This window comes from Misgurnus anguillicaudatus, chromosome 21, assembly GCF_027580225.2.
Source record: "Misgurnus anguillicaudatus chromosome 21, ASM2758022v2, whole genome shotgun sequence".
Classification (NCBI taxonomy): domain Eukaryota; kingdom Metazoa; phylum Chordata; class Actinopteri; order Cypriniformes; family Cobitidae; genus Misgurnus; species Misgurnus anguillicaudatus.
Genome location: NC_073357.2, coordinates 58669526 through 58697009, shown reverse-complemented (window position 1 = coordinate 58697009; position 27484 = coordinate 58669526). Strand labels below are relative to the sequence as shown.

General features: G+C 36.7%; 1 protein-coding gene and 1 long non-coding RNA gene across 2 annotated transcripts in view; both read left to right on the top strand.

Moving 5' to 3' along the window:
* The first annotated feature begins 582 nt into the window (after window positions 1-582).
* The window catches only part of cdh15 (cadherin 15, type 1, M-cadherin (myotubule)), a 28837-nt gene continuing 1935 nt past the window's right edge, over window positions 583-27484 (top strand). Inside the window, exons 1-12 of the mRNA XM_073859521.1 lie at window positions 583-795; window positions 19957-20121; window positions 20815-20976; window positions 21167-21305; window positions 21622-21803; window positions 21924-22052; window positions 22132-22317; window positions 23654-23892; window positions 24744-24886; window positions 24989-25222; window positions 26784-27023; window positions 27126-27271. Coding sequence (XP_073715622.1) covers window positions 745-795; window positions 19957-20121; window positions 20815-20976; window positions 21167-21305; window positions 21622-21803; window positions 21924-22052; window positions 22132-22317; window positions 23654-23892; window positions 24744-24886; window positions 24989-25222; window positions 26784-27023; window positions 27126-27271 — 2016 coding nt within the window. The 5' untranslated portion in view covers window positions 583-744. The remainder of the gene's footprint in view (window positions 796-19956; window positions 20122-20814; window positions 20977-21166; window positions 21306-21621; window positions 21804-21923; window positions 22053-22131; window positions 22318-23653; window positions 23893-24743; window positions 24887-24988; window positions 25223-26783; window positions 27024-27125; window positions 27272-27484) is intronic.
* LOC141353361 (uncharacterized) lies at window positions 13623-16360 on the top strand. Its single transcript, XR_012360441.1, has 4 exons — window positions 13623-13820; window positions 13898-14042; window positions 14476-14554; window positions 15805-16360. It is a non-coding gene; the product is annotated as an uncharacterized lncRNA (long non-coding RNA).

Here is a 27484-nt window from a genome sequence, read left to right as displayed (position 1 = left end):
AATACGGTAACATACCGTTAAATATAGGGAAGCAGTAAATTAACGAAAGCAGAACTGTAAATTAACAGTAGATTGCTGGCAACTAAGCTGCCAGTAGGTGGGTCAAAAAGGACCAAACCAAGTGTTAAATCGTTTGGTTTCTTTTTTGACCCAACTCTGGCACCCCATCACATTTCCATTAAGTAGTGTCTATCTAAATTCATCAGCCAAACAATTGAATAACTTTTGTTCGTACAGCTGCGGCAGCTTTGGCTTCGCATGCACTTCTTTTAAGCAAAGGATTATGGGTAACATTAGCAGAGCATTCAGTCTGACACCTTTGGCATACTATTTTCAACATCCAAAGATCAGAAACAGAAATTTTGTATTACATAATGTTTAGGATGGATATTTTGTAAAGCTGGTGTGGATCTATCTCTCTTTCTGTTTGTTTTCTTCACTCATTCTCTCTGTCAAAGCTCATTTTCACCGCCTGTTTTGTGTTTTAAACATTTAATTCCTGATTGAATAGATCATGTCTTAAACTTTCAAACTTGTGGGGTGTGTCTGTGCCATTGGAGAGCTGTGTGTGGGGGTTGAGCCCTGAACACATGTGCTGTCACTCAAACACCCTGTGCAGACCGCTCAAACTGAGACCGAGATCCCGGCAGCTCAAAGACGCCCGACTCGCCCTCGTCTTTGGACGCTGTTGAGTTTTACAGATTGACTGTTCTGTGGTGCTTTATTGCGAGCGAATTGAATCAGATGATGAAGGCCGTGGTGATACTGAGTGTACTGGTGACTGTTGTGTGTCAGGTGAGTTGAGTTTTACTTTACTTACTGGGTTAATGCTGGTGAACTTCTGCTTTTTATTTATTTCTGACTTAATGTTTTGGTATGAATAGCATAGTAGGCCATGAGAGGAGGTGTATTACAGTAATGGGATGTTTCTACACTGCAAAAAAATGACTGTCTTACTTAGTATTTTTGTCTGGTTTTCACTAAAAATATTTTAAAAATTAAATTAAGATGTATTTTCTTGATGAGCAAAATGACCTAGGAAAATAAGTTTAGTTTATAGACAAATATAAAAATATACAATTTAAGTGAATTTGTGCTTAAACCAAGCAAAATTATCTGCCAATGGGGTGTTTTTTCTTAAACACTTAATTAAAGCTAAATTTTCTCACCCCATTGGCAGATAATTTTGCTTGTTTTAAGCACAAATTTACTTAAATTGTATATTTTTTGTCTAAAAACTAGACTTATTTTCTAAGGTTATTTTGCTCATCAAGAAAATACGTCTTGATTTAAGAATTTTAGATATTTCTACTGAAAACAAGACAAAAAATACTAAGTTAAAAAGTAATTTTTTGCAGTGTAGGTAATGCATGGTTGAAATGTATTATTTAATAGTTACAATGACCAAAAAATAACAACAATATAAAAATCTGCCAAGTTATAAGGATTTTGTAAAGCAGGTACAATTTAGTATTGTTGTCTATATTGATTATAATTATTGATCTCATTATTATACTCAAAGTTTTGTTTATTCACTTCAAAAATTATTTTCAAGAAAAAAATTCTTAGTATTTTTGTCTTGTTTTCAGAAAAAATATCTAAAACTTCTTAAATTAAGATGCTTTAGCTTGATGAGCAAAACGACCCAAGAAAATACGTCTAGTTTTCAGAGCAAAAATATCAAATTTAAGTGATTTTGTGCATAAAACAAGCAAAAAAAAATCTGCCAATGGGGTAAGCATTACCACAAATTTTTCTTGAATTTTTCTTGAATTTTGTGTTTAAGAAAAATGTTCACGATTTGTTTGCTTACCCCATTGGCAGATTTTTTTGCTTGTTTTTGCTTGTTTTATACAGGTACAAGTGTAAAAAGTGAAAAGTTGGACCAACTTAAAAAATAAAGTTTTTCATTTTAGTTTCACTTTAGGTAAAAAATTTAAGTTAAATAAACTTGTGAAACTTATTACTTTTTACAGTGTAAGTAACTCACTTCTAGCCAAAATAAATTTGAATTTGGTTACATGCCAAAATAACTTATAGTAAGATTCCTACTAATCAAAGTCAACAGTGATCACAAGGTGATTGGTTTCATTTTGTTTTGGTGGGGGGGCTATGGTTATATGTCTTAAATTTTCCCTGACAGCCACAATTTTGCCTTGTTTTACGTCTGAGCTGTTCTTGACATCTATTAGATGTCTTTTAAAAACAAAATTGTTTGCGACCTGGAGCACATCTGTTAAAATCATCTGTAGTGGGACATTCGAGGTCATGTTTAGTAATTGATTGTTAACTTTCTTTGTTGTTTTTCACTGAACCTACTAACCATCAGAGGTTTATTACTGCCAGTAGAAAATGGCGATCTAAACATGCGTCATTCGGATAAATGAAACGATGACTGATCGTGAATAATATTGAGAGAATACAGCTGGTTTGAACTTCATTTTGACATTACGGTTTCATAACCCTCTTTGGTCTGGGAAGAAATAAATGAGAACGCAAACAAAGTCACACCGCCAGAAACATTCACCACAATCACTGATCACAACTGTTTACATATCAAATGGACTACAGATTGTGGAAATGAATGATGTTTCCTGTGCTTGCCCCAATGGGTCAGCATGCTTTGAATAAACAAGAGAAAGCTTTTCATTGGCCACCACAACCGCGCTATTTATCAGCAAAATCCAAACAAATTTGTTAATGTGACTTGAGGTTAAAAGTTTTTTGGTCAATTTCTTCCTATAGCAGAGAAGTTTTTATTCCTTTTATATCAGCCTTTGAGACTAATGAAAATCTTCATAAAGATTCATTTAAAAAACAAAAAAATTCGATGGATTTTTTATGTATTCTGAGGTCGCCAATGCGTATGACTTTGTACAATCTCATTTGTACGTTTTAGTACTATTTGCCTTCGCCGCTATGGTGTTGGGATTAGGGGTGAGGTTAGGAATAGGGATGGGGATGGGGCTTTATTGGTGCTTTAATCTAGTAATCGTATGTTTTTGTATGATTCACATGTATGATATCATATGAATTAGCCACCTTGTAAAATATGTATGATTCCTGTGAGATTGGACTGAAAAAAACCTCCAACTGTGCGTTCACACCAGACGCGGAAGAGCCGGCAAAAATGAGCTATTCGCGCGTAGTTGGACTCTTGAACATTTTGAGTTTACTCGCTTCAATTCTAGTCATTCGAGATACTCACAAGTAAATTCACATCATGGGAGGGGCTTATCTAGTTCAAAATAGTCAACTTAACAGATTGTTTGACCTCCTCACTCACTTTTTTTCCAAACAAGATCCTTTTAATTCCTGTAAAACTACAAAGATATCTTATGTACTGATGATGATTGTCCTCCATTGTTGTTTTGTTTTTCTGCTTCTGCTCGCTTCCTGTAATCACGTCACTGCTAGAGCAAGCTCCTGATTGGTTAATGTGGTGCGAAAATCTGGCAAAGTTCAGATTTTTCAACTCGCACGGATCACGCTGCAACGCTCAATTTGCGCAAAATGCAATTGAGCGTTACCCCGTGATCCGCGAGCCACACCATTCGCGCTTACCACGCCGCAGGATGCCTATTCACGTCTTTGCATTGACTTAACATGTAAAGCCGCCTTTCCACTGCACACGACATACGGAAACGACAGTCGGAGTTCTCCCCCTAGTGGCAGTCGTAATGAAGTTTCAGTTTAATCGTATATGGGAGAGAAGCTCATTCCAGCGCAAGAGGCTTCATTCTAATATGTTTACCATGGTGAAATAAATAAATGAACGCAAATCAAAGAAACAATAAACAGCTATGCATATATGACAAAGATTGCAAATATTTTTTGGAGAGAACATATAAAGACAAGATTAAAATAATAAGGTACACAAATTAAATTAATAATGTATTACTTATCAGTAATCAAAAGTGTTTTTTATAATTAGTGTTACATATAAAGTTAAACCAAAAGGATTAATAATTTTCACCTCACACACAGTTTGTGATTGGAATACAATGAAAATCATAACTTCCGGTCGGCATATCGCATGCGGTTTAGTCGCACAAGTTCAAATTTTTTAACGGATCCAACGCTCAAAACGGACACAATATTTACGCATCCGCAGATGGTCGGCACCTCACGCAACCCCTTTGCGACTCTCCATAGGAAATGAATGACTTCCGGCTTATCGGCCGTCATTTGTCGTGTGCAGTGGAAAGGCGGCTTAAGTCACTCACGTTTGCCGTGACTGGTGTGAACGCACCATGACTTGGAGACATTGTTGAAACTTCTTTTGAGGATCTTCTAGGTCCACTGTGTAGATTTTTTGTGGCATCTAGTGGTAAGATTGTGAAGTGCCGCTAATGGCTTAGTTGACAGCTCACCGCTTACTTTCGAAACGCATAGAGAAGCTACGGTAGCCATCACAGGACAAACATGTCATCGGCTGAGACAACGTAATGGCAAAACTCACTCTATAGAGCAGTTTATCCGTTTATAGCTACTGTAGAAACATAACTGCGCGAAATGGCGACTTCCATGTAAGGAGACCAGCGGTGTATGTAGATAAAAGCATCTCATTCTAAGGTAATTAAAACAATACAGTTCATTATGTAAGGTCTTATTATGTTATGGAGATTATATTGCATTTCTGTCAATAGATCCTCCTCAAAGTTACACAATGCATCTTTAACAAATGTTTCCTAAGTCGTTTAAACTTGTGATGTGTGTATTGATCAGCACTATTAGTATTATGAGTAGTATACATTTTAAGTTTAAGTTTGAGCCCGGGATGTTTTCTTTTTCGATGTAATTTTGATGAATCAGAAAACATCAGCGCATAATAAGGACTGATCTGATGTGCCAATGATAACTGTTCGACAATGTGACTTCTTATGGCTCTGATCACATGAACTACATTGATAATTTGATGTTTAAATACCCAGAAATCTGATGAGCAAGCAGAGACTTTCCCAACAGTAGTGTGCATTGATATTCTTGTATGTCAGTAGTGATTTGGTGTGGCTGTATGAAGATGTGCAGCTGTTCTCAGATCCGGCCTGAACACCATTTGTCTTGTGTGGTAATCTCTACTGAGGAAAGATCCGGCCAGAGCGTGCAATGAGTAAAATCTGTATAAAAATATCAAGGATAAAACCAAAGCAAACAGTGTTAAGTTCATACAGCGTTCCAGCTGATGATAGTCAGATTTACAGAGAACTCACAGTTTATCTCAGTGTCATTTTTACATTAAGATACAACTCATAATGTTTACATTGAATGTATTGTACAGCGTGCACTGCTTTGCCTGAACTTTAATCTGATTTTATTAAAGCTGCAGTAGAAACCTAGAGCCGGACAGTGTTATGGGGCATACACACCAAACGCGAATTTATCGATTTGCGTGAGTGGATTACATACAAAGTCAATGCAAATATGCAAATAGATATGCACTTGTGTGGGGCGATGCGAATGACGCAAATTAAACGGTGCAGTTGCAACAAAAAAATATGATATTCGCCTCAAACGCTTCAAGTTAAAAATATGTAATGCAAACAAGAAATTTTCATGAAATAAAGTTAAATCCCACGAGTAAACTAGAGCGAGGAACACAATGCTTCGCGTTTGGTGTGTACGCAGCATTGCGGTCCATTCACACGGGGCGTAAGCTTTAACGCTTCCCATTCACTATTAATAGGTGACGTTATGTGTTGCCGAACTTAATTGTGGATCCGTCTGCGCCGCGTCAACTTTTCAAGCGGCAGTACGTGCGTCAGCCAATCAGATTGCCTTATGCAAATAACCTAGGCAGAGCCAGACAATTACGTTTATGGAAAACCGGAGCATAAATTGTGGCCACTGTGATTGGCTGTTGGCCAAGCCTTCCGTCAAGCGTTAACGCTTTCGCCCCGTGTGAATGTACCGTAAGGAGATTAGATGACATCATTCTGACTATCGAGGGTCCAAGATGTGACAACTCTGATGGACCTTACAGTACACCCTACTTTTTTTTAGAAAGAGAGAGAGAGGGTGACCTTGGACACAAGGACATAGTGACCAATGAAAATGCAGCGTATCTCCACCTGTGTGACCCCTAGGACCTCTCTCTCTCACACACACACAACACATGTCACATGTCCTCATCAGTCAGCTTGCCAAATTTAAGTTTATTCACTGTCAAATAATAGTATAACTTGGATTTACAAGTCATTTCAACTCAGATTTTCTTATTTTAACTTTTAAAATTGAAGTGCAGTGTGGAAACAAACTAGTTTTCAAAACTAGTCCACTATGTGGACACAGGCCGAATGTGTTTCACATTCACCCATCAGAAATGTAGCATATCACATTCTGTTAGTCACGGTCCACACCATCAGTGTCCATACTTTACAACAGCTGACCCCAACATATGTGTGTGTGAGGTTTCAGGAATGCCTTACTCCGGTAAAAGTAGGGCTAAACTGGGTTAAATGTGAGACAGGAGGAACAACTGTGTGCTGGAATGTTCTGGAAGTACTAAAAGCCCTAAAAGATTAAACTGTCTTGGCCATTCATAATACTGTCATGAGAAAGTTGTACGTTATGGTGGGTATTGTGTTGGCGGGGTTGGCAGCTGCTGTCTCTGGGGATGTCAGTAAGACGGTCAGACACTGAAGTATTTTCAGCAATGTCAAATGCCTGCTTACTATGGCTGTTCACATGAGGGGTATTCTTGTATCCATCCACAAAGTTCTTTTTTAAAGTATTGACTTTGATAGAATTTAATGAGAAAGGTTTTATATGTTTTTATGGGTAATTTTCAACCCAGCATTAGGTCAAAAAGTAACAAACCCATCCATTAGGTTAAATTAACCTAGAAGACTGTTATATTTGACCCAACAATGGGTTAACTAATCCAGCATAGGTTAAATTTCAACCCAATGGCTTGGGTTTGTCTCTTTTTGACCCAAAGTTGGGTTGAAAATAACCCAGCATTTTTTGTGTGTGGATCATAGACCCTCAGAAAGATCTGGGTGGTAAATAATAAGACAAGTAATGTAACTGTGTGGCTCTGTTAAAGACATTAAGGGACACCAGTGAGAGGACCCCACCAGGACCACCCATCAGACTTTAGTACAAAACAGATCTTCAGCAGATGCCACATCATTTTCAACCCATGGTTGGGTCTAAAAGTGACAAACCAATCTTGTTGAATTTAAACTATGCTGGGTTATTTCAATCCATATTTCTGGGTTCATTTTATTAGAGTTGAATGGAGTTCATTGTAGAGTGTTTGCACTGTAATAATCATAGGGTTGATTTTAACCTATGGTTAGGCAAAAACTGGACAAAACCAACTGTTGGGTTTAAATTAACCTATGGTGTGTTGCTTCGACCCATAGGTTGGTGAAGTATTGACATTTTATAGTGCAAAGTAAACCAACAGTTAGATTTGTCCATATTTTACTTAATCATGTGTTGAAACAACCCAACATTTTAGGGTCTCCAAACATCTCAGACTATAGGACATTAAGTCCAGATTATACAATTGAAAAATGTTAATCTTTTATTGCTGCTTTTCTGCCTTTCAGTCAACATAAAAAAATGATTTGAAAAAGATTTATGCATGTTGTGAATGCAGACGTGTGTGTAATGTAGTAGTGCTTGAGCAGTATAGAGAATTCAGACAGCTCTAAGATTAGTTCCTATAGCCTGGGAATGCCTGTAATGTTTGGTATTCCCCACATCCTACATTCAGGATGCCATCCTCTGTCGCAACTAGTGTTCCAGTTAAGAGCATCTAAACCAATACCAGGTCAAGACAAGAGTGTAACTAAACTAAGACAAGACCAGAGTGTCCCTAAACCAAGACCAGAGTCTACATATACCAAGACCAGAGTCTACCTAAACCCAGACCAAGACCAGAGTGTAATTAAACCAAGACAAGACCAGAGTGTACCTAAACCAAGACAAGACCAGAGTCTACCTAACCCAAGACAAGACCAGAGTATCCATAAACCCAGATCAGAGTGTAGCTAAAATAAGACCAGAGTCTACTTATACCAAAACCAGAGTGTACCTAAACCCAGACCAAGACTAGAGTGTTCCTAAACCCAGATCAGAGTGTAGCTAAACCAAGACCAGAGTGTAGCTAAACCAAGACAAGACTGTAGCTAAACCAAGACCAAGATCAGAGTGTAATTAAACCAAGACCAGAGTGTCCCTAAACCCAGATCAGAGTGTAGCTAAACAAAGACCAGAGTCTCCCTAAACCCAGACCAGAGTGAAGCTAAACAAAGACCAGAGTCTAACTATACCAAGACCAGAGTCTAACTATACCAAGACCAGAGTGTACCTAAACCCAGACCAAGACCAGAGTGTACCTAAACCCAGACCAAGACCAGAGTGTCCCTAAATCAAGACCAGAGTGTCCCTAAACCAAGACCAGAGTCTACCTATACCAAGACCAGAGTCTACCTAAACCCAGACCAAGACCAGAGTGTAATTAAACCAAGACAAGACCAGAGTGTACCTAAACCCAACCCAAGACCAGAGTCTACCTAAACCAAGACAAGACCAGAGTATCCATAAACCCAGATCAGAGTATAGCTAAAATAAGACCAGAGTCTACCTATACCAAAACCAGAGTGTACCTAAACCCAGACCAAGACCAGAGTGTAGCTAAACCAAGACCAGAGTGTATCTAAACCAAGACAAGAGTGTAGCTAAACCAAGACCAGAGTCTAACTATACCAAAACCAGAGTGTACCTAAACCAAGACCAAGATCAGAGTGTAATTAAACCAAGACCAGAGTGTCCCTAAACCCAGATCAGAGTGTAGCTAAACAAAGACCAGAGTCTAACTATACCAAGACCAGTGTGTACCTAAACCCAGACCAAGACCAGAGTGTACCTAAACCCAGACCAAGACCAGAGTGTAACTAAACCAAGACAAGACCAGAGTGTCCCTAAACTAAGACAAGACCAGAGTGTCCCTAAACCAAGACAAGACCAGAGTATCCATAAACCCAGATCGGAGTGTAGCTAAAATAAGACCAGAGTCTAACTATACCAAAACCAGAGTGTACCTAAACCAGGGATGGGCATCGAGGGCCACAGTCCTGCAGAGTTTAGCTTCAACCTTAACCGAACACACCTGAATGTCATTTCCAAACAGTCCTGAAGACTTCAATTAGATTTTTCAGCTGTGTTTGATTAGGGTTGGAGCTAAACTCTGCAGGGACACTGGCCCTCAGGACCAGGAGTTGCCCACCCCTGACCTAAACCAAGACCAAGATCAGAGTGTAATTAAACCAAGACCAGAGTGTCCCTAAACCCAGACCAAGACCAGAGTGTAACTAAACCAAGACAAGACCAGAGTGTCCCTAAACTAAGACAAGACCAGAGTGTCCCTAAATCAAGACAAGACCAGAGTGTCCCTAAACCAAGACCAGAGTCTCCCTAAACCCAGACCAGAGTGTAGCTCAACAAAGACCAGAGTCTAACTATACCAATACCAGAGTGTACCTAAACCAAGACAAGACCAGAGTGTCCCTAAACTAAGACAAGACCAGAGTGTCCCTAAACTAAGACAAGACCAGAGTGTCCCTAAATCAAGACCAGAGTGTCCCTAAATCAAGGCAAGACAAAGACCAAAGTGTACCTGAACCAAAACCAAAATATTTGCAATTGTGCTCATACAGCTCTCTTGCCCACTCACATGCAGGAATTTGAACAAATTTTACAAGGTGACCAATTTGCATAACTTCGTATGAAAACGTACAGTTACTAGGAAAAAGCAACAATAAAGCCCCACCCCTAACCCCGCCTCTAAGCCCAATGTCTCTTGGGAAAAGGCAAATCGTACTAAAACGTATACAAACGAGATCTTACAAATTCATATAATTTGACTACCTCGTATTTGTACAAATTGTCATTAGACTGTGTTGGATATTACATACAAATATACAAATAAGGTCTAATATACTTTTTTGCAGTCATATTTTGAATTTTGTGGGCATTTGTGTTAATTTTGTTGCCATATGTTTGCCACAATCTGTCAATTACATATACATTATAATTGAATTTGAATCGGAAAGTTTACTTACAATTACGTTGATGTTAAGAAATAATTCAGACAATGCATCAGCAATTTTAGTGATATCCCCAAAGTTATGGTCTTGACATAAAATCTTAAGCGTTCTTAGTCTGAGACAAAGACAATACTGAGTGCAAATGCGGTCGAGACCAAGACATTTACAGTGGTTTAAAATGGTTTGAGCAAACAAATATATGGCATTGAAATAGTACTAGACTCTTATAGGCGGTATCTTTGCACTGGAGAACATCAATAAAATAAGAAATGATAAAATAATGCAAAATAAATCTGAATTACTAGTGAGAAATATTTAAGGCTTGTAGGAAGTACAGGTGTGGCAAAAAGTAAATTTTTGACTCAGTTTATTACTTAAAACCATTTACATGATAGTACTTCCTCAAAAATAAATCATTGTAGTTACATAATTCGTATGTGTTTCAGAGTTCACACTTGGTGTTTCTCACTTTGGGTGATTTTCTGAAGTGTGTAAAGTTGACACATCGCGTGTCGATGTGTGTGAGAATGTTGTCACTTTGTGTGGATTATTGTCACTAAAGCCTGTTTAGAAGTTGACCTTTGACCTAGGTCAGATGCAGAATGAGACATAAAGGAGTGTGCGTTTCACAAGGGTGGGGAAAACGGAGCTATACTAAACAGCTGCGTGTGTTTGTGTGGTCATTTGTTTCTGTAAAAGAAAGGGAGATTTTATGTGTGTGTGTGTGTGTGTGTGTGTGTGTGTGTGTGTGTGTGTGTGTGTGTGTGTGTGTGTGTGTGAGAGAGAGAGAGAGAGAGAGAGAGAGAGAAATGTGGGTTTGGTTGACTTTGCCCACCCATCCATTTAAAGCTCATTCCACATTAGGGATGGTGTGAAGTTTTTCATCTCTACAGAGCTTTGATCTGAAGGTCAGCACTGCAGCCCAACAACACAATGACAAACACTAATAGAAAATCTGGAAAAACCATCAACCAGATTCACATGATTTCAGTGTATAGTTGATAAAGCTCCTAGAGGCTTGGATGGCAAGTTAAAAGAAGAAAACAACTGTAATTTATATTATTATTAAACACATATTAAAGGGATAGTTCACCCAAAAAAAATTCTCATCATCGCATCACACTCAAAAAATGGGTTTTGTAGCACTGTTCATTATACACAAATGTATTTAGTTACATTAACACATACACATTTATTTTTAAGACAAAATACAAGTGTAATGTGTTATGCTAAATCAATTGGTTATTCACTCTGGTTTACCTAACTACCTATCTTTAAACTAAAGTAATTGGTTTACTTTTGCGATTCAAATACCGGATGTGACGTCATTTAACGACTTCCACGCACGAAGACGGCGCGCAGGTGATGGTGTTTCGGGTAAGTGAACAAAATACGTTTTTTCTTCAATCTATCTTAAAACATTATTGTGGCTACTTTTTTATGTTGAAGTCGATGGTGTTTGTGTTTGATGGTGATGATTTCACGTCATTTGTGCAGCGGTGAGGTAAAGTGTGAGATTTGTGCGTTTCAAATGTAATGGAGTGCTTCACGCGATCTGTCGTGTGACGTGTTTAAACCGTATTAAACATGATGTACTCGTGTTTAAACAGTATTAAACGTGTTGTTCAATTTCGGGACCTTTGTAGTGTTTTATGATAGCAGCAGTGTTGTAAACTGTGTGATTTGTGCGTTTCAAAATGAATGGATTGCTTCACGTGTTCGTGGTGAGTCGATTTTCCGTCGTGTTCCGGTGATAAGTTTAGCCATTGAACTTGTTTTACTGGTGAAAATAGTGCTTTTGAAACGTATTTTCCTGTGTTTAGTTAGAGCATTTTCTCAAGGGGTTCTTAAAGTTTATTTTTTGTTGTTACTCTGAAATGAATATTTACTTAAAGTAAGTTATGTTGAAATGTAAAATTTGTGATATAAATTACTAAAACATTAAAGATTGCTGCACGTGCGTTGTGGGGGTTATCATCATAGATATCATTGTACATATTCTAATTGATATATTCAAGACATGGTATGCTCTACTTGTTCATTTAAGTAGGAATTATGCTACAGATGCAGTGCACTGTCTATCAGAAAAATAATACTTTGCTCACATAAACAGTCCCTTAAAGAAGAGTAAAACGGTATTTTGCATGTTATCAGGTTGTGATTTCCAATCAAATGTCAATGGGACTTCTATATCACACAAAAACAGAAAACACAACCAGCCTTCACTGAGTGGTTTTAAGCCTGGTGTAGTTTCCATTGCTGAAATATTATGAGAGGTCAAAAGTTTTTATGGTGATGAGGCAAGTGATGCTTTTTTTCATGACTGAAGCCAGATGTGTTTTATTAAAACAGATTATTTAAACTAGAGCATATCACACTTTTTTTGGGTAAACTGCATTGTATGTTAAAGTCTGTCAGTGCCTATTTTAGTTAGCTGATGATTATCCATTGCTTGAGTTATATTGGTTGGTGCTTTGTTTGATGGTGACTTTGAAAAAAACACGGATATGTTGTAAAATATGCTTTTATTTTGTTAAATGGACAATTATAAGTTAATTTTTCTTAACCATACTTACAAGTGATTTAAAAAAAAAAAATTAACTAAATTTTACTTGTTTTCCACAGTCATACCACAATGACTTCTCCAGTCTGGCTAAAAGTTACAAAAGGTGATCCTTCAGTATGCCATTCCTTCTTCAGTGAGTGACCTGTCAAAGGAAATAGAAAAACAATGTAATCTACAAGGACATTTAAGGATGCAGTTCATGGATTCTGACTTGGGCAATTAGTTTTTAAGTGAAATTAAGGGCCAATCCCATTTCTCTGTCTTACCCCTTCCCCTTACCCCTACCCCTTAGTTTTGCACGTTCACGTGAGAGTAAGGGCTATCCCAATTCTCATTTTGATCAAGGGGTAGGGCTAAGGGCAAGTGGTAGATACCCCTTAAAACCAAGAATTTCCGCGAGCTTACTTGAAACCAAGGGGTACCCAGAATACACTGCGCAACCGGCAAAAATGGCGGCCAGAGCATCCAGAGAGTCCCATAAATGCAAGTATTTTCGGCTTAATAATTAATTAAAAAATTACTAACGTCTTGTTTTGTGCTCTACACAGTCCTGTTCATATATATTTAAATTATGTTCTTAATTTAAATGTTTTAAAATTTCGCTAGTTTGCTACGCTAACGTTACGTTGCTGATTTGCACAACATTCCCGTATTTGCTGATTTGCACAACATTCCCGTATTTCTCTAACTAGCCATGAATGGACTGCATGCTTGTCTACAGTTTTAACTGGCAGCCAGCAGACGACGAAGTATGATGACGTAACCGTAACCAAGCGGTGTCTCATTTCATAGGGGTATGTTTTCACACCTAGCGCTTAACACTTGGTTTTGAGGGACAAGGGCTAGGGGTAAGACGAAGTGGTAGGGGAAGGGGAAGGGGTAAGACAGAGAAATGGGATTGGCCCTAAATTTACTCAAGCCCAAACCAGCTGGAATTTCCAGTGCTGCTTACCATATAAAAAAAAACATGCAACACTGAGGTCAACTACTGCACTTACCATCTACAAACGGAGACATCCAAAACACTGGAAGTAGTCAGTGTAATACTTCTGTCTGAAATTAAAAAGAACAATGAGAAAACATTATGAATGCTGATGGACATTTTTTCTATCAGGAGACATGAGGTTGTCAAGGAATCGCCTTCAATAGCAGATTTCAAAACTAGATGGCCTGCTCTTTTCAGAAGGGAAGAGGTGAGTGAAAAGTTTTTGAGTCATTTATGTTTAACTTTGTTGGCTTTGTGGTAACAATAATTTATTGTGTTTTGTAGATTTGTGCAGGGTTTAAAAGAATCGCAACAGCCCCATTGGTGTCTACATACTTGGCGAAGATGGATCAATATTCTGCAAAGCTTATAAGGATCTATGCAAAACGAGGAGTCATCAATTGACCGAGAATTAAAAACCACAACACGGGTATGAAGAACTGCACTCATTAAAACCTTATAATAAAACTTCTTTTTGCACTGGTGAAATTGGAATTAGAAAGTTTCTGGAACTTGTAAAAAAGAAACAAAGGTACAGTTTAAGGCAGGGGTGGGCATCGAGGGCCACAGTCCTGCAGAGTTTAGCTTCAACCTTAATCAAACACACCTGAATGTAATTTCCAAACAGTTCTGAAGACTTCAATTAGATTTTTCAGCTGTGTTTGATTAGGGTTGGAGCGAAACTCTGCAGGGCTGTGGCCCTCGGGACCAGGAATTGCCCACCCCTGGTTTAAGGTGTCCCTTTTTGTTGTTGTTTTCCACTTACATGCTGTATTTTGCATAATAATCTAAAAATAAAGGTAAATGTTTACCTGATATTGTGAATGCTACAATTAATACAATTTTGATATTTACATATTTAGACTGACAACATTGATCAGGCTCCGATCTTTCTTTGTCTACCTGAATGAAGACCTGACCAGTCTAATTAAAGAGTATTTGGTAAGTATATGTGCATACATATACTTTGCTGTATTATCAAGGAATTGAAATGTTGTGGTATCCCAGGTGAAAAAGTAGTACACTTCCATAGTAGTGTACTTACAGTGCTCTATTTTTAAACTAATTTATACTTGATATACTAAAAATTATTCTTTAGTACTTTTTAAGATGTTCTTAAGATTATCTAAGTGTACTTATGTGTTCTGTTTTGAGACATGATTATTAACTAAAATGTGCTTTGAATATACTATCTCTGTTTTAAAAATGTATTAGTTAAAACTTGTAAACTTGAACCCAACTTTCAAAGATGGGTTCAAGTTTACTACGAGTGGTACCTAAATACATTTTTAAAATACATTTTTAGAACATTTTAATTCATATTCATGGTGTCTCAAAAATAGAACAGGGAAGTACAATTATACCTTGTTCACACTGTCAGTCTAAATCTGATTTTGGTGGATATTTGAATCCAGTCACATTTAGAAAGGCTGAACTGCCAAAAACCACATGAAATCAGTGTTTTTCAAATCTGTTTTGGGCTACATCCATGGGTGGTTTAAAATCCTTTTCAAATCGCATTTCTGGAAATCCAAGTCAGTCTGACCGCTCTGATCGCATTTGTGTAGCTTTTCGGTTATGTCATGCTGTTGCGTCACGTAAAACATACACACGTCAGATGTTGAGGCAGATTGTCGTGCCAGTGCAACGTCATTGCCATAGAAACATTGTAGATAATCCAGAAAACGGCAGAACGCTACAGGACGCACAGAACGGTTGTGATCCACAATATGGACAATGAGTTTGTCAAATCCGATATGCCCTGAAATCTAATTTAGACTGACATTGTGAACAATGTACAAGATGTTCCTAAGGTTGTCTTAAGAAGTACAAAAGAAGAATTTTTTAGTATATTATGTACAAAATTAGTGCATGAAAATAGAGCACTTTAAGTACATTATGGACGTGTACTTTTTCACCTGGGATAACTTTTTATTTTATCTCATCTCCACTCATGGTATTTCAAACCTTCTTTCTAATGCAGAAAACAAGGTATGTTGGTAAGCAAACAATACTTGCCCTCTTTGACTTTTTGGCTGTTGTACATTATGGAATGAGAACGTTCTTAAAATACTTCAGTTTTACAGAATCAAGTGATGTGGTTTTGAATAACATTAAATGGTAAATAAGAGATTTTTCTGAACTTATTAATAAACATAAAATAATTGTATCATTGTCATGCTCACCTGCAGGATACAGATGCACCCAGTACCCAGGAGGCGATCCAGAAGATGGTGATGTGAGTCCTTGTTGCAAAAATGTATGGTTCAGACATCGAAGACAGCCCAGCAGATGTTGGAGTGTTATTGAAGGGATTAAGAGTTCTTGGACCTCAACAACATTGTGTATGCGACAACCATGCTGATGGGACTGATATATGCACTGAACTTGAGCTACTTTCCTGAATTCAGGTACACTTTTGAAGTATTGCAGTTGTTGTTTCTGGAGCTAGATGGGAAGTAACTATCTCATAAAGTTCAGACGCTGAAGACCAAGCCTTTTGCAGATGTTTTGAGAAAGGAATGTTTTAATATTTCATATGTAAATGCCATGTTTTTGAAATGGAGTTTTCGTGCATTTCATTTGTCAGTAACTGTAAAATAATTGTAATGTTGTTATAAGGTTACATTGTAATATCCAAAGTCCTTAAAAACTTTGCAAGCTTTTCAAGTTGATGAGTGAATCTCATTTGTTGGTATATCCTTTACGGTATCTGTAGTTTAAGTGCAATAACCATGGCTTGAAGAACTGGTGTATGAGATTTCTTTTTTGAATAAAATGAATACTATATAGAGTTTATTACAAAAGGTATATTTTTGTGTGTGATGTACTTGAAATAGACATTGTTGTGTTAAAGTTACTAAAAGTAATTGGATGGAACCACTGTCCACAATGTAATTGAGTTGTATGAATAAACTACTCTTGAGTTGGACAAGCAAAAAATATTTGATTCGTTTGAACAAGTTAAACACATGTTCAGAAAACGTAACAATCTTAAGTTGTGGATAAGTAACTAAGATAATTTTGTTGAACATTACCACTTTACATTAGTTATTTATTATTCAATTGTGTTGCTGCAAATAAAGAATTTGGCATTGACTGAAAACAACCCTTAAATGTTAAAATAAATTAACTGGGTTGTGTGGAACCACTGTCCACAATAAAATTGTGTTCGTTTAAAGTATCATTTTTTTGAGTGCACTCTCATGTTGTTACAAACCTGTATAAATAATTTTTTTCTGATGAACACAAAGGAAGATATTTTAAGGAATGTTTGTGGCTTCTGATCAGTTTACTGAGAAAATGATGACAGAATTTTTATTTTTTGGGTAACATATCCTTTAAATACAGTTTTGCATTTCAAAGTATATGATTTAACAAATCTTCAGATATTTTGTAAATAAAACAATGCTATTTTTAAGATAAATGCATTATTTTTATTTGACAGGTTTTAACCTATTAATTGTATACATTTATGTATACACACTCTTAATTCTGCTGGGTTATTTTTAAGCCAATGTTGGGTAAATATCAGACAGAACACATGTTGGGTTATTAAAGGAGCCAAAGAATGCATTGAAATAATATGATAAATTGTTCTTTGATATTTACATAGAAGGTATGTAACTTTATTAAAGGTGCAGTGTGTAATTTTTTTACACGGTTTTAAAATGCACAGAGGAGCTACGTTAACCGCCACCGGACAAACATGTCATCGTCGGACAGACAACTCAGTAAAAAAAGTTTGTCTGTTAAGGGCTTCTGTAGAAACGTGGCGGCACAAAATGGCGACTTCCATGTAAGGGGACCCTCTGTGTATGTAGATAAAAAGTCTCATTCTAAGGTAATAAAAACATAACGGTTCATTATAAAAAGGTCTTTATACACCTCTGATAATATAGTTTTGTATAATATTTAGCATTTATGTCAAGAGATTCTTCTAATAATTACACACTGCACCTTTAAGTGCAAAAATTACTCAGAAACGTTTTTACAGTATGTGTTTTTTTTTAGTATAGACCTGCAAAACGTAACTGTAACGTCAATAATAGCAGTGTTGTGCCTGAACGAGTTCATTGAACAAAAGTTCATGAACTCGTTCATATTTTGGGCGAACGTGAACTGAACGTACTGTATTTCTGCCTAATGAACGTTACTGTGAACTCGTTCATTCTGGTGTTTGTGAACAGCACGCTCTCTCAGTTTAACGTCATTCAATAGGGTGCCAGATTTCTATAGAGTCTTCCAGGTGAAAACCCGACTAAACACTGTAAACATTAAATAGTTTAACATTAAATAACATCATATTTGTCCCAAATTGTTAACGATTAACATAGGCTGCTAACGCATATTTTCCATCTTGAAATAGACTCTGACTAAGCTCACACTATTTAACGTGCTGTTTAACGAGTTGTCATACACGCGACGCCGCGCAGCGCTTCTCGCCCAGTTTGCGACCCCCTTGGAGCACCTGGCTAGCCTTTCAAGGTATGTGCAAGGAAATACCAAATTTAAAGACAGTCAATGCTAATGTAAACCCTGGTTGGATAAGAATTTAAAGTTTGATATGAAGATGAAATCTGACGCATTTAGCTTCAGTGTTACAACTGATAAAGTAATTGCTGTCTGTGGTTCTATATGGGCTATAATGGCAATATTTTTTTAAACAATATGGGAAAAAATAACTATAAATTAGTTCATTTTTGGAACTATGAACTGAACTAATTCATTTTAAAATTTGTGAACTGAACTTTGAACTACTTCACGTAGACAGTGAACTTTCCCAACACTAAATAACAGAACTTCAGCCTAAATGCTAGCATTTAGCATTAATTAGCATGTAGGGCTAACTCAGCAGTCACAATTTGGTAACAACATTGTACTTAATTTCGATGTGTAATTTAATTTTTGGGGCGTACATCTTGAGTGTGACATCACTGTTGGTGTTATGTTGATATTGGTCCGTTTTCCAGCGGTCTTTTGCGTGCACAAGGTTTACAAGTCATTTTTTTAGGCTCATGATATGTCATTTCCATGTACAGAGCTCTTATTATCCATCTATGTCTAGGTAAATACAGTTTTACATTCTATGGCACCTTTAAATAAACCTATGCTGGGTGTTTCATCACGTTGTTGAGTTAACAACAACCCAACATAGTTTTTTTTTTTAGTTTTTTTTTATTATAAGTGCAAAGCATACAACAGATAGTTAAGTAGTAAACAACAAAAACAACAATTGTGACAATGATTTGTTCTGCTCAATGATATAAAAAATAAATGAAAAATAAATTAAACGGATAGTAATACAGATGATAATATTGATGACAGATGATTGTTATGAAGCAATGATAATAAGCAAAATAATAATAATAAGACAAAATAATAATAATAATAATAAGTTAAACAGATAATAATACATATTTGGGTAGTATTAATAATAATAATATCATGTATATTATGCAATAATAGTATTTACAATAATAATGGTAATACCAATGATAATTCTAGGGATTGTTATGATTTTAGGATTGTTTTTTTTCTCCTAATCCCATTATAATAACTTAATAATAATAAATAATAAACAATGATTATTAATAGTAATGATCATTTTTAATAGTAATAACAGTAACAATACTGACAACAGTCAATATAATATTATATAAAATGATGGTGATGATATTAATATTTTGTAAAAAAACAGCGACAATATTAGTATTAATAATAATAATAATAATAATAATAATAATACCAACAACTACATCAACAACATCAATAGCACATATACCCAACACATAACACACCAATCCAGACTTCTGTATCAGTGTTTGTTTGTTTTTCTTCTTTTTGATTCATGATAAAATGATTAATTGTATATGTAAATATGTCTAAGCTAAGGTGGTGCATTAAAAGAAAGATGCGGTGCATCAAAATTAGCATGTGGTGCATTAAAATCAAGGGTGGTATGTGTTGGGTATGGTTTATTTATAACCAACAGAATTTATGACCTTGTTTCATTTGCAAAATTTCTGAAGATTTGTTAAATGCTGGGTTATTTTCAAAATTGCGTTGTGTCAAAAAGGGCTTAACACAAACCGTTGGGTTGTAATTTTAACTATGCCGGGTTGTTTTAACCCATTGTTGGGTCAAATCTAAAAAATTTGGGTTATTTTAACTCAAATGCTGGATTTGTCTCTTTTTGACCCAACGTTGGGTTAAAAATAAATGCTTGGTTTGATTACTTTTATTTTAAAAAATAAAAAGTTTTAATGTTTCTGTAGATTGTAAGTGTGTTACTGCATAACATTTAAAGTTAAATCACTCATCCCTGTGTTTTTTAATTTCAGGTGAGCAGTATCAAGCAGGTAAAGCAAAGAGATCTAAACCCATCGGTGTTGTATCCATGGCAACACAGAAGTGCAGGAGCACAGGTCCGAGTGAAGAGAGACTGGATCATTCCACCTATCAGAGTCTCAGAAAACAGCAAGCAGGTTCCTGAAGATCTGGTCCAGGTATACAAACATCTGAGTATCTCTGGAAAACATTGAATGTACAGAAACAAGCTGTTTCAGTAAAAACCACGGACAAAGAGATAAGGCAATTAACAATTTTGGGTCATTTTTTGTTGTCATATTAGCTTTATTGAACATGTGGAGCATCTAACCCAGACTTAAAAAATGGAAAAAAATTAATAGCAAATAAATAACATAAACGAAGAGCGAGAATGAAGTTTTAAACATAACTTCAGGAGGAGATCCTGTCAATCATTATTTTAAGCCTATATAAACATATACTTTCCTCAACGTGATCCCTCTTCTTCATCCCCAACTCATCCTTTACTCTGATTTTTTATTTTATCAAATCCTGTATTCTGAGAGAGGGTGACAGACTCGGACCCCAACGCCGAACTCATTTACTGTTATTTCAATGAAACCTGGATGGGTCATATCATGACTTGCAGATGCCCTGGCAGCATATTTAAGTTTAAGTAATATTTGTTGTATTAAATATTTGTTTTCTCGCATTAAAAGGATTGCATCACAAAGCTTTGAAAAAAAAATATCACATGTTTGCACAAATTAAGGCAGTAAAGTGCAAAACACAGCACTGCATGTATGTGTGTGTTAAATAAATATCTGTTAAAGCATGAAAGGATCAGGCTGTTAACCATGTGCCCTTAACACGTTCAACCTTGACTCTTACAGATTAAATCTGATAAAATTTTCACGGGCGAGGTGATATACATGCTGGAGGGTCCCGGGGTTGACCAAGACCCTAAAGGCCTCTTTGAAATCGATGAGAAAACAGGATGGATTAAAAGTAAAAGGCCACTGGACAGGGAGAAACACAGGAGCTTTAAGCTCAAAATGAGTTTTGTTTTCATCAAACGACACAAAAATCAATTGGACACACACTTTTTGTATGTATAAGCTATAACACCGTATTTCTGTATTTAATGGCTCAACTATGAATGATCTTTAGCTCAGCGATTTAATAAACCTTCATGAATCTTGGATGAATGTGAATAACATGCATATAAAATGTCCTCAGCTCAAAGCTTTTGCACTTTCCCCGAGCGGAGAGAGATTGGAGAGTCCGACCACCATTGAGATTTATGTTCTGGATCAGAATGACAACAGACCTGAATTTACACAGAAGGAGTTTTTCGGGACAATCCCAGAATTCTCTGTTCCAGGTAAGATATGACAATATGGATATTATCCATTCACAGAGGAATTTTATTTTCTTGGACTTTTTTCATGACTCGGGTACATTTGTTTTATAAATCAGGAGGAAATTAAACTAAAATTAAGTTTTCATTCGTAAGTCACGTTGCTTAAATGCTCCAGGGACTATTGATGAAAACCAGCCTTTTGGGTAGTTTTGGCACATTGAAACCTAATTTTTATTAATGTGCATGACTTATCTCTGTGTGGATGAGCCATTTTTTCTGTGAACTTTTCCTTGTTTAAACACGACAGGAAGTGACATCACCATGCTTCTGCACACAGGTACTTCAGTGATGCAGGTGACAGCAGTAGATGGTGATGATCCTATGACAGATAACGCAGCTCTGAGTTACTCTATTATTGGTCAGGAGACCGTCCCACCTCACAGCATCAACAAGACCATGTTCGGCATCAACAACAAAACTGGAGTCATCTCCATACGAGACGTGGGACTGGACCGAGATGTGGGTTATTTCTTTATTAAGCATAGGCTAAAAAATGCTGACAGTCAGAACCGAGACGAACAATAACGTGCCGCGATGTGACCCTTGTGAACTCAAGTGATGTGTGTGCTGTGTTTTCAGGTGGTGCAGTCTTTTAAGTTGACTCTGCAGGTGGCTGACATGTCTGGAATGGGTCTTGCCTCCGTCGGCCGTGCCATCATTAACATCTCTGACATTAACAATCACGCTCCAAAATTCCAGCCTAACGTGGTATGTAGCGGCCGGGACCGATTGAAAAAACATGTGCTTTGATGTTCTTTGAATTCATCTTACAATTTTGTGACTGCAGTATAAAATGTATGCGATGGAGAACAAGCACATTGCGGAGGTGGGTAGAATCAACGCGACAGATAATGATCAGAGAGGTGGACTAAACTGGATGATCAAATACAAAATCACAAACGGAGATCCAGCAGGACACTTCAGTGTGCGTACAGACCCGGTGACCAACCAGGGCATCATTTCTGTGGTTAAGGTGAGATTAATGCACAATTTGCAACATTTAAAGGCACAATATGCAAGATTTAAAGACACAATATGTAAGATTTAAAGGCACAATATGCAATATTTAAAGACACAATATGTATTTAACATTTAAAGGCACAATTTACAAGATTTAAAGGCACAATTTGAGAGATTTAAAGGCACAATATGCAATATTTAAAGGCACAATATGTACGATTTGAAGGCACAATATGCAATATTTAAAGACACAATATGTAACATTTAAAGGCACAATATGTAATATTTAAAGGCACAATTTACAAGATTTAAAGGCACAATTTGTGAGATTTAAAGGCACAATATGCAAGATTTAAAGACACAATATGTAATATTTAAAGGCACAATATGTAACATTTAAAGGCACAATTTGAGAGATTTAAAGGCACAATATGCAATATTTAAAGGCACAATATGTACGATTTAAAGGCACAATATGCAATATTTAAAGACACAATATGTAACATTTAAAGGCACAATATGTAATATTTAAAGGCACAATTTACAAGATTTAAAGGCAAAATTTGTGAGATTTAAAGGCACAATATGCAGTATTTAAAGACACAATATGCAATATTTAAAGGCACAATATGTAATATTTAAAGACACAATATCTAAGATTTAAAGGCACAATATGCAATACTTAAAGGCACAATATGTACGATTTAAAGGCACAATATGCAATATTTAAAGACAAAATATTTAACATTTACAGGCACAATATGTAACATTTAAAGGCACAATTTGCGAGATTTAAAGGCACAATTCGTGAGATTTAAAGGCACAATATGCAATATTTAAAGGCACAATATGTACGATGTAAAGGCACAATATGCAATATTTAAAGACACAATATGTAACATTTAAAGGCACAATATGTAACATTTAAAGACACAATTTGCGAGATTTAAAGGCACAATTTGTGAGATTTAAAGGCACAATATGCAATATTTAAAGGCACAATATGTACGATTTAAATGCACAATATGCACTTTTTAAAGGCACAATATGCAACATTTAAAGGCACAGTATGTAACATTTAAAGACACAATTTGCGAGATTTAAAGGAACAATTTGTGAGATTTAAAGGCACAATATGCAATATTTAAAGGCACAATATGTACGATTTAAAGGCACAATATGCGCTTTTTAAAGGCACAATATGCGTTATTTAAAGCCACAAAATGTAAGATTTAAAGGCACAATATGCAACATTTAAAGGCACAATCTTGCATATTTTATGTGCCCTTTACAAGCTCTAAAGACAGGAGCTTTCAGTGTTGCAATAAAGCCTCTGTATTGTCTTTCAGCCACTGGATTTTGAGTCACAGGCGGAGCACCAGCTCACTGTCACTGCTGAAAATGCAGTGACTCTTAAAGCTCCATATGAAAGAGTCCAAAGTGCCACAGTCACAGTCAGTGTGCTGAATGAAAACGAACCCCCGATCTTCTACAGAAACCCTATTAAAGTGACTGTGCCGGAATCCGTCGACCCTGGTACCATACTGGTCTCAGATGTCGCACATGATCCAGATAACGCCAAGCTACGGTGAGTCCGCTTTTAAAAACATTCAAAAATATGAAAGAGAGTTTGCAAATAAAATATCAGAAGAAAGGGCTTAATGCTCACACACTGAAATAAAGACCTAGAAAAGATTTCAATTAATGTTCTATTTAAGGCTACTTTACAATGCACAATTGTTAAAATTACATAAAAATAAATAATATAAATCAATTTGAATTGAATGTTGGAACAAATGGCACGATCTGTGACCTGATAAACCCTGTCCAAGTCAAACATTGCATCTAAATTAAATTTTAAAAAATGTGGGTCTTTATTTCATGTACATGGAAATGTATTTCAGTGTGTTAGCATTTAGTCCAGAGTTGTCAAGTCTGCGGTTTTAGAAATTTAAGCAGAAAGGACCCTGCCAAAAACACAGATTTTACCCCCGGAATGTTATTTTTACTCCTCCTCAAGATGCGTTTGGGCTAGTTTTGAGTAGAAATTAGGTGGGTTTTGCTGTGAAAACCTGGCAACCATAATAGACCCTGTGTTGGTGTGTTGCAAACTTAGAATTAAGAAAAATATAAAATTATACAATGCAGTGCTGTTGATTTGTAGCCTTATTTTTCCGATGTTTAATTACACAGACTTTATGAAAAATTAATGTTCATAAAGTGTCATAAAACCGGGCCCCCCTTGGCACCATCTTGCGGCCCCCACTTTGAGAACCACTGCCTTAAACCATTAAAAAAGTGTTGGTTGATAAGAATGGTGTTAAAGCACCTAAACCTATACTCGGAACTAAAAAGTCATTTGTTGTTTAAAAAAATGCTTATGCATTCATATAACAGTGTTTATATGAGACCTACTCTGGATTGTGTATTTTCTCTTAGGTATGAAATCATTCAGGATCCTGAGAATTGGCTTTATATCAATCACGCGACTGGACAGATCTCAACCAGTAGAAACTTCAATATCCGCTCTCCACATGTCAAGAACAACATCTACTCTGCCGTTGTAAAGGTCATAGACCAGGGTGAGAACCTCAGATCTGAGAAACCTACAGTACAGGTGGAACAGCAGAATATTGATGTCTTTAATGAAGATGATTTTGAATATAATGATGATTTCTTCACAGATGCTGATGGGGTTTCTGCGACAGCCACGCTGGAAGTCACTCTGTGGGAAACCAATGATTATCCACCCATACTGATTCCATTGAGTGGGACTGTATGCAGTGATCAGGACAGAGATAAACTGGGTCTACTGCTCAGTGCTATCGATCAGGACATGGCTCCTCAATCTGACCCCTTTACATTTAAAATAGATGACCAAAATCTGGCCGCCAACTGGACCATAATAACTCTGAATGGTAACATATAATATATAAATCATGTGCATTTAAAGGTGCAGTGTGTACATTTTAGCAGCATCTAGTGGTGAGGTTGCGAATTGCAACAAACGGCTCAGCCCAATGCTCACCCCTTTGACGTGCATAGAGAAGCTACGATAGCCACCACCGGAAAAAAATGTCATCGTCAACTTATGGTGCTTTTCCATTGCATAGTACCCCACGGTTTGGTTTAGTTTGGGTCGGGTCAGCTTACTTTTGGGAGCTTTTCCATTAGGTGCAGTACGTGGTACCCGATACTTTTTTTTTCGTACCACCTCGGTTGGGGTTCCAAGCGACCCGAGCTGATACCAAATGTGATGCGAAAACACTGTAAATCATTGATTGGTCTGAAAGAAACGTCACTACCAGCGTCATCGCTATAATGTAGATTAGCTTTACCTTTAGTGCTAGCTTGCGCTGTCTCGAGCAAACATGTTGTCATCTGTGCTCTGCTATATGTTCCCAAACTCCCTTTTAGCGATGAAAAACATCCATAGGTTGAGAATCAGGGACAGCATAACAGTTGTTTTCCAGACTTGTAGTTTGTGGCAGAACATTCGCAACAAGCATGTCAGCATTATATATGCTTAAATGCAACTTCAATGAGGCTCAGCGGAGCGCCGTCGGCTGACGCCACGGGTGTTTGAACATAAACTGTCATGTGAGACAGAGGTAGTGATAAACGCGATGTGCAAACAATTTATTTGTAGTGGCCAATTTGAATTTTGTAGCGAAGTGAGAAATAAATAAATGGGAATGTACAACAACGCTCTCACTTGTATGATGTCACAGCTGTAGGCAGCGCAAATATAACGACACGCCTATAATCCCTCCCACTCCGAAGTGATACTAAACTCGATGGAAAAGCTAACCACGCCAAAGTGAAGTGAGCTGACCCAGACTAAACTAAACCGTGGGGTACTATGCAATGGAAGAGCCCCATTAGTAAAAAAGTTTGTCAGGGCTTCTGTAGAAACAATGGCGACTTCCACGTAAGGGGACCCTCTGTGTATGTAGATAAAAACGCCTCATTCTAAGGTAATAAACACATAACGGTTCATTATAAAAAGGTCTTTATACACCCCTGATAATATAGTTTTGTATATTATTTTGCATTTCTGTCAAGTGATCCTTCTAAAAATTACACACTGCACCTTTAATATATATAAATGTGCATGTCTACATGCATTTATAGCTATTTAAATTATATACCTGCTGGAAACAACAGGTACCAAAAAGGGTTATGCTACTTTTCTGAAATTACTTAAAATTGTAATTTCACATATTTAACACATTATTTTAATGCATTCTTTGGCACCTTTAAAATTTTAATCATAAATTAAACAAATAACAACTAAATAATACAGCACATACGTTTTTATGTATAATTTCATGTGATTTTGGCTGGGTTTTCTAGCAAGGACTATTGTTGCAATCTAATCCATTAATCTGATTTCTAGTACAGAACCTTGTAAAGTATTTACTTGAATGTGTCAGTGAACGCCTATTTGTCCTTTTGTCTGCATTTGCACATTTCCAGAGACTCACGCCGTTCTCCAGCCACTTGTAGACATCGAGAGCGGAGAATTTTCTATTCCTGTTGTCGTGTCAGACTCGGGCTCTCCGTCACTTTCCTCATCTGCTTTTGTCAATGTCACCGTCTGTTCCTGTGATAGTTTCGGAGACTGCAAGAGTTTGTCGGCAGCCATGTTTGGATCCAGAATGGGCCTAAGCTTTATTGCCCTCATGATTATTGTGGGCAGCATTGTTTTTCTATTGTGTAAGTAAACGCTATATCCATATGTGAAAGGAAACACCCAGCCAGTAACTCAGTATTCACTGAAGTATACACGGCTTTAATATCACTGTATTGTGTGATTAGTGCTGATTGTCCTCGCTGTGACTGTGAGAGGCTGCATGAGGCCTAACATGAAGAAAGGAGGAGGACTGTTGATCGGGACATCTGAAGAGGACATCAGAGACAACGTCTTTCATTACGATGAGCAGGGAGGTGGAGAGGAGGACGAGGTGACAATCACTCATTTTCATACAGTGCATTAGATATCAACGACTTGGCATTTATTTAACAGAAAAAGAGTACAGTGACATTTCTAAGTACAATATTTTACAAAAAGAAGTGTGCTAGTGGCATTTAACATGTTTATATTAGAGATCTACAATTTTCAAAGACAGTATTCAGATGCTGTTCATCCTATATGCAATATGTTCAATATTAATATG